We start from the raw sequence: 8675 nt of genomic DNA on the forward strand, positions 1-8675 counted from the left end.
GATGATTGAAGAGGTAGTTGTTGTGTTCTTATACTAACAATAGGACATAATGTGAGAATGAGAGTTGTAGTAGATTGCTTTCAACACTTCATAAAAATTGTATCTTGACACTTTAAAGAAGTTTGACAAGCATTATGTTAGCTAGCCAAAATTCTTATCTGCCTTAGTAAAATGGCTAATGAGATGCTTTCATATGTTGCTAGTAATTCTAAATATTTTCCATGGTTTAAGGTAAGATTCTACCTATGATCCTAGTTAAGCTCCCATGGCATGCATTTCTTGCCTAATAAAGAATTTATAAATTTGAATTTGATGTTCATAAGAAGTTCTGCCTTTATTTTATTTTCTTAATAATAAATGTTATTTATTTATTTATGTAGGGCTGCATCAATGTAGTTGATGGCCCCAATATTAGTGCACTGATTTCAGTTGATAAACAAACTAGTTTTAGGGATAGAAATATAAATTTAACACAAAATATTGTGTGCACATGTGATTTTGACATGATGGTCACAATTTTTATTTTTATTTTATGCAAGTTGGAAAGAAAAAAAAAAAGAATGATGCATGTGCCTTTTTGGATGCATTGACTAGACTCGAAATCCATTTTCCTTTGCCAAGTGAAGAAAAATATTATTTGATTAATTCTAGTTATCCTTGTACATTTGGATCTTTATCACCATATCAAAGTGAACGATATCATTTACACAAATATTGGAGCAAATATAATCAACCTATAAGTTATAAAAAAATTTCTTAATTATAGACATTCATCCTTTCAAAATATTATTGAAAGGTGCTTTAGTATTTTAAAAGCACGATTTTTCGATATGAAGGATGATTCCTTATTATAAGCTAAGTAGACAATTATCAATTATTGTTGCATGTTGTACCCTTTATAATTGGATTTGTTTATCAACACGAAGTAATCGATAATTAGGGAATATAAGGTAGAAGTCCTTTTAGTTTAAGGTGAAGAAGAGACCATAGGTAGCATAAGCCACTCAATTGATTTATTAGATGAGAGGACAGTAGCTATAGTAGCCTATAAAGATCAAATTGCTTAAGTGATGTGAGTAGATTATATCAATATCAATACATGACTTGTACTCTATTTAATTTTAAATATTCATTAATCCTTCAATTATATGTTGGATTTATATATATATATATATATGTATGTATGTATATATATCTTTTAACTAATTTTCATTGGTGTTATGTGATGTATATTGTAATTGATCATGATTAAATATTGATTATAAATTGGATTTACAATTATAAAAGTCGGACTGACAAAAGACCCATGTGTAACCTAGATGTATGTCCCTATTCATGTCGAAAACATCAAAGAACAATGGTCATTGATTTTATTATGTTGTCCATTTATGTAAGTATATTTAATTAACCCATGAAAATAAATTGATATTAATAAAATATACTCAATATATTTCATTCTTTTGTAACAATTTTTTCTAACAATATACTCAATGTAGGAATATCCACATTGCTTTATATGAGTTAATCGGTACAATTCACAACAACCTCAACTATTAGTTGTCAACTTATAATGCTCAATACTTGTAATAAATCTTCAAAGTTGTCTTCTATATATTGGTTGTTGGGAGTGTAACATCATCATTTGTTATTTATTATTTATCATTTATCATTTTTCTTCTTCTTATTCACATTATTTCCTAGCAAATGTGTATATTATTTCAAAAATTATCATTTATAAGCTCTGAGACTTATATATGTTTTATTAAATATAATGTTGGTGTCATAATGCTTAAAATATTCATTTTTATTAATATTGATTGTGTTACTATATATATATATATACATGTAATATTTGGATGATATATATATTTAAATGAAAATATGTATTATTATGATGCATTTATGATTTAAAAAATGTTTTCAAAATGATTAAGAAGTTTATGATATGTATGAATAAAAATATTGAAATCAAATATGGTAAGATATGTTTATAAAGTAAAGATTTATTTAAAAAAAATAAAAGTGATGAAAATAATTTTAAAAAATGAATGTATATATATAATATTTTAATGAATTGTAAATCTAAAAATTATTCATATATATACCATATCAAGTTAATTAAAGAAAACAGTCAATTTTAAAAAAACAACTTTCAAACAAGTTTTTTTTTTTCTTTATTTGTCCTATGAAACTATTTTAATAAACTCAATCAAATATATGTTTTTTTTTTCTTTTGAAAACCATTTTTTAGAATTCAGTTTTCAAATATAATTTTATTTCTAAAAATATCAAGAATCGTCCTTAAAAACTTTTTACAAAAACATTTCCCAATCAAGCCCTCGGCTTCCATAGGGTTTAAGTATTTATAAATAGAAATTATAAACTTTGTTAAATATATATATATGTATATATTTTTTTTTGAGCATTTTTAACTTTATTTTTGAAAATGAAACAGGGTAGTTATTATGCATGTGGGCCCAATATTTTTAAATTTAGTTTTACAATAAGAGCCCGTTTGGTAGTGATTTTAATGGAAGTGTTTTTATTTGAAGTGTTTTCTGCTGTAGTGTTTCTCTGTGAAAAACACTTTTATGATAATTAGAAAAAATTATTCTAAAGTGTTTTTGATAATATATTGTATAAATATAAAAACACTTTTAATATTAATAAATTATCAAAAAGGACATACAATTTTAATTAAAAAAAATGGTATGATAAACACTTTATTTTCATCCCAAAAACACTTAAAAGTGTTTTTAAGGGTAAAAACACTTTTAAAAATCACTGCCAAACAGACTCTAAGTTTAGGTTTTATTTGTTTTTTTTAAAAAAAAAAAATTTAAGAAAAATGTTAAAAATTAATAAAAAATAAAAATACATAAAAAGCGAATAATTTTTTTTTCCTTTGATTTATAAAAAGACTCGTACTATTGTAGGCTAGCTTGATTCTATTTGTTTCTACTTTCATGTAACGATATGGATTTTACTACACATATTCACTAACTTGGACTTGGAATTTGATAGGTAGGGATAAGTTAGCAATTTCCTATATAAATATAGAAGTTACACCATTTGGGCCCCCTCTCTGACATTCAAGATAGAAAGGATGGAGAAGGCTTGGAGCATTAAGTCATCTCCAGTCTTCTCTTTGCGCTCTTTCAGCTGTAGAACAAAAAACTAATCATTTCCTTCTGTATTGCCCCCTAGCAGCCCCTTTTCTCATTGTTATCCTAATTTCTTGAATTTCAGGTGTTTGTTTTTGAGATTGCCTGAGAGCATGGATTCTGAGCCCAATCTTAACTATTGCCCTGATCTGTTGGGTTGCACCGCCAAGCGTGCCTCAAAATCTTGAATGCTTGAGAGAGGAAATGGAGCTACTGTACCTCGAAGTGAAGATGTAAAGACAAGAGAGTGGAACTTGGAAAGCAACAACAGATGACACCCAGAAGGGAAGTGGAAGGCTGGCTTCAGGACGTTGGTGAGGAGAAAAATGAAGTGGATGCAATTCTGCAAGAAAGGGATCTAGTACTAGAGAAGAAATGTCTTGGAAGATGTTAAGTGATATTTAGTCGAGCTATTTATCCATCTCTTGCTAATCTAAAGGAAGATCCCAATTATAATGTACTCAATATTTCTATTAGATTTGTATATTATTCTTAGTAGGATCAAAGATTATCTAAAAGTGAACTCTCGAGTTCTACATCTACTTTGCAAACCTTATATAGAAGTTCAAATGACAGAGAAGGACAGAAGAACTAGTAGAATTATTGAAGCTAGTGCATGCGGATATTCAAGATGTATAGAGAAAACGCTTAAAATCTCTTGATCTAATCAAAGGATGTGTGCACCTCTCTAATGGGTTCATGGATCACATGTTTTGTTAAAGATTCTTTTGGAGAAGGTTTCAGTGAGTCATCATTTGTCATTAGGTTTGGGATAGGATTTTCTAGTTCCCAATAGATCACTTTCAAGAAACCTAGAAGTTATTGGTTGGGCCAAAGCTAAGCCTATAGGACTTGCATATACCAGTATGTGTTGTACTTTTATGGAGGGGAATATTGATAGAAAAATTGGATACCAGATAAAAAATATGTTTGTTGGATATCATCTATAGTGATTTAAAGTTGTTTATAATCCTAGGAAACTGATGAGAATAATTGAACTAGCTAAAAGATCATGTGATCAAGCATAAGTTTAAATCAATTTGGTGCTACATGTTGGGCAGACCCAGCTGGGTTTGATTAACCAATAAAGGAGAGGAAGCCAGAGGCTACATAGATAAGTCAGCCCACATCAGTGCAATGTTTTAATGGAAGGAATGTAAAGATAGTTCAAGCTGGTGTCCATGAGGTTGAGGGAAGTGTGGTGGTTTTCCTAGCTTTGTGTGTGGATGTTACTCATTGGATATGTAGGGACTCATGCATGGCCGGTGTTTGGTTATCAAGTCAATTGGAGAATATAGTAACATCTTTATTGATTAAGTTTTCTAAGAATGAAACATAATCTAAGGGTTACATATCAGGGTTCAACCTTGACTAGGTAGGTTAAGATAGGTCGTAAACTTGTCAGGTTATGTACTAGAATTCAGCATTGATTAGTTAGGTCATGATAGGCGGTGAAATTATCTTAGAGAGGGATCTACCGGTTAAGGTTGAATGCTTTGCCACTCTTTTAGCAACCAAGGAAGTGGAATAGATTGGGGAATTCCTAGTATAGATCTACTAGGATTGATGTATTTTTATCCATGTAATTTGTACATTTAACTCAAAATGTGTCTTCAATGTGCAGTAGATATATAGATAAAGATATGAAAAATAATTCACCAAAATAAAAAAATACATTAAATTAAAAACAAAAATTGTAAAGGTGCCAGGCCTACATTTAGCTAAAATAAAATAAATAAATAAATAATGGTTGGACTAGCTTTCTCATGATATCCAAATCTTCCCCCAGTCTTGTCACTGATATTCAGAGTTTTAAAAAACAGGACAATTATTCATCCCTCTGTAATTGCAAGCAGCCCATCGATCGCCTCTTTTTGCTTTTGATTTTGTGATGATTCACTCTTAACAACATGGATTTTGTGAGCCCAATCTTGGATGTGGTGTCTCGCTTGTATGCCTGCACCGCTAAGCATGCTGGCTACATCTTTCATGTCAAACTAGATCTTGAATCCTTGAGAAGCAGAATGGTAGAACTGAAGGATCTAAGTGAAGATGTTAAGGCCAGAGTTGAACTTGCAGTGCAACAAAATATGAAGGTCAGAAGGGAAGTGAAAAGGTGGCTCGAGGACATCGATTTCATAGAGGTTGATGCGGCCCGAATTCTGCAACAAGGGGATCTGCAAGTAGAGAAGAAATGCCTTGGAAGCTGTTGTCCCAAGAATTTTTGGTCAACCTACAAGGTTGGGAAGAGAGTATCCAAACAACTCATAACTATTGTGATTCTCCTGGGCGAGGGAAGAAGTTTTGATTCTGTGGCTTACAGGTTGCCATGTGTTCGTGTAGATGAAATGCCTCTTGGGCATACCGTGGGCGTAGATTGGTTGTATGAGAAGGTTTGCAGCTGTCTCATTGAAGATAAAGTGGGAGTTATTGGATTATATGGAACAGGGGGTGTTGGGAAAACAACGCTAATGAAGAAAATCAACAATGAGTTCCTCAAAACAAAGCACCAATTTGGTGTTGTGATTTGGGTCTCCGTGTCCAAGCAAGCAAGTGTGAGAACTACTCAAGAGGTGATTCGAAATAAATTACAGATCCCGGATGGCATGTGGCAAGGTAGAACAGAGGATGAAAGGGCTAGAGAAATATTCAACATCCTGAAAACAAAAAGGTTTGTGCTACTTTTAGACGATGTATGGCAACGACTTGATCTCTCAGAAATAGGAGTTCCCCCTCTTCCAGATGATCAACGTAAGTCCAAAGTAATTATCACGACTCGATTCATGAGGATATGCAGTGACATGGAAGTTCAAGCGACATTTAAAGTGAACTGTTTGACAAGGGAAGAAGCCTTGACTCTGTTCCTGAAGAAGGTCGGAGAGGACACTCTAAGCTCTCATCCTGATATTCCAAATCTTGCTAAGATGATGGCAGAGCGGTGCAAAGGCTTGCCACTTGCCCTCGTTACTGTTGGACGAGCAATGGCTAACAGGATTACTCCCCAGGAATGGGAACAGGCAATACAAGAGCTGGAGAAATTTCCATCGGAAATTTCAGGTATGGAGGATCGATTGTTTAATGTTTTGAAGCTAAGTTATGATAGCTTAAGGGATGATATCACCAAATCTTGTTTCGTATATTTCTCTGTATTTCCCAAGGAATATGAAATTAGGAATGATGAGCTTATAGAACATTGGATTGGGGAACGGTTTTTTGATGATTTGGACATATGTGAAGCACGCAGACGAGGACATAAAATTATCGAAGAACTGAAGAATGCAAGCCTGCTAGAAGAGAGAGATGGATTTAAAGAGTCTATCAAGATTCATGACGTGATCCACGACATGGCTCTATGGATAGGTCATGAATGTGAGACGAGGATGAATAAAATTTTGGTATGTGAATCTGTGGGGTTTGTTGAAGCTAGGAGAGCAGCCAACTGGAATGAGGCAGAAAGGATATCATTGTGGGGTAGGAATATTGAACAACTCCCTGAAACACCACATTGCTCCAAGCTTCTGACTCTCTTTGTGAGAGAATGTACTGAGTTGAAGACATTTCCAAGTGGATTCTTCCAATTCATGCCCCTCATAAGAGTGCTAAACTTGTCAGCTACCCATAGATTAACTGAGTTTCCTGTTGGTGTTGAGAGGTTAATCAACTTGGAATATCTTAATCTTTCAATGACACGCATAAAACAGTTATCAACTGAGATTAGGAATTTGGCAAAACTGAGGTGTTTGCTACTTGATAGCATGCACTCACTTATTCCACCAAATGTGATATCAAGTCTTCTCTCGTTACGGTTATTTAGTATGTATGATGGAAATGCTTTATCTACATATCGTCAAGCTTTGTTGGAGGAGTTGGAGTCCATAGAACGTTTGGATGAGTTATCTCTCTCGTTCCGTAGTATTATAGCTCTCAATAGATTACTGAGCTCCTACAAGTTACAGAGGTGCATGAAACGTTTAAGCCTCAATGACTGCGAGAATTTGTTGTCGCTTGAGCTATCATCAGTGTCTTTGTGCTATTTGGAGACTCTTGTTATATTCAACTGTCTTCAATTGGAAGATGTGAAAATTAATGTGGAAAAAGAGGGAAGGAAAGGATTTGATGAAAGAACTTATGATATCCCCAATCCTGACTTGATAGTGAGAAACAAACAATACTTCGGCCGGCTTCGTGATGTAAAGATTTGGAGTTGTCCAAAACTGTTGAACTTGACATGGCTTATTTATGCTGCAGGCCTTGAGTCACTTAGCATTCAGTCCTGTGTATCGATGAAAGAAGTGATAAGTTACGAGTACGGAGCTTCGACTACACAACACGTGAGATTGTTCACGAGGCTCACAACTCTAGTATTGGGTGGCATGCCACTGCTAGAGAGCATCTATCAGGGGACCCTACTCTTCCCCGCATTGGAAGTAATCTCTGTGATCAACTGTCCGAAGCTAGGGAGGCTCCCGTTTGGCGCCAATAGTGCTGCCAAGAGCTTAAAGAAAATTGAAGGAGATACAACCTGGTGGTATGGGTTGCAATGGGAGGATGAGACCATTGAGCTAACTTTCACCAAATATTTTTCCCCAGAGTACTTGGCCGATGCAATCCATGTCTCAGGTATCTTCTTTACCATCTCTCTTCTTGAAAAGTTCTCCATGCATTAAGCTTTATGTACTTTATTTCTAAATGTTGTTTTGTGATAGAAAAAAATTGCCTTTCAATTTTTGACAACCTGATCCGCATCATCATCATCATCATCATTGTTATTATTATAACCAACTGAGAAAATTATTACTTGCACAAAACAGAGGATATGAAAGATGTGCACCTGTCCCTTCTTACTGAAAGGTTCGACTTCATGGCAAAGAAAAAAAAGGTGGGAAAAGGGTCAGCCTCGACGTCAGGGACCTAAGCACAGCTCGGGGAGGGCAGACTGAAGAGGCTAAAATTGGGACCCTCACCCAAACAGATTCACAAATTCATAACAGGTACTGCTCACACGCTCTCTTATGATACAACAGCCTGGATCATGCATCTCCAACAAGTCTCCAAACTCTATTTTAGTGGGTGTTTGATAAACCAATTTAATAAGTTAAAAGTGATTTAATAACTTAATTTAGGTTATTAAGTAAATTATGTCTGATAAAATAATTTAATAATAGGACTTAAAAATCAAAAATAATTTTAAGTAATAAATAAAAATAATTAACTTATTCTTAAGACTTTATTTTCATTTTACCTTTTTACCCTATTTGTCATCATTACTTCCATGATCTCTTTTATTACTTTATGACTTTCGTTGTTACTTAATATCTTTTACTTAATTTAATTATAATTTATGAGAATAAATATGCTAATTTGATGATTTAGAATAAATTTTAAGTTAATTTTATCAAACAACCTTTATACTTAAAGTAATAATTAAGTAATAAGTTTTAAGTTAACAAGAAGTATAATTTAACTTAAAGTCAATTTAAGTCATTAAGTAATAAGTAACAAGTTTTACCA

General features: G+C 33.2%; 1 protein-coding gene across 1 annotated transcript; it reads left to right on the forward strand.

The window, feature by feature from the left end:
- The first annotated feature begins 4927 nt into the window (after nucleotides 1-4927).
- On the forward strand, nucleotides 4928-7831 carry LOC100241155 (disease resistance protein SUMM2). Its single transcript, XM_002281159.2, has one exon. The coding sequence runs from the start codon at nucleotides 5075-5077 to the stop codon at nucleotides 7829-7831; it is 2757 nt and encodes a 918-aa protein (XP_002281195.1). The 5' UTR covers nucleotides 4928-5074.
- The last annotated feature ends 844 nt before the right edge of the window (nucleotides 7832-8675 follow it).

This window comes from Vitis vinifera, chromosome 9 (genome assembly GCF_030704535.1).
Source record: "Vitis vinifera cultivar Pinot Noir 40024 chromosome 9, ASM3070453v1".
NCBI classification, from domain to species: domain Eukaryota; kingdom Viridiplantae; phylum Streptophyta; class Magnoliopsida; order Vitales; family Vitaceae; genus Vitis; species Vitis vinifera.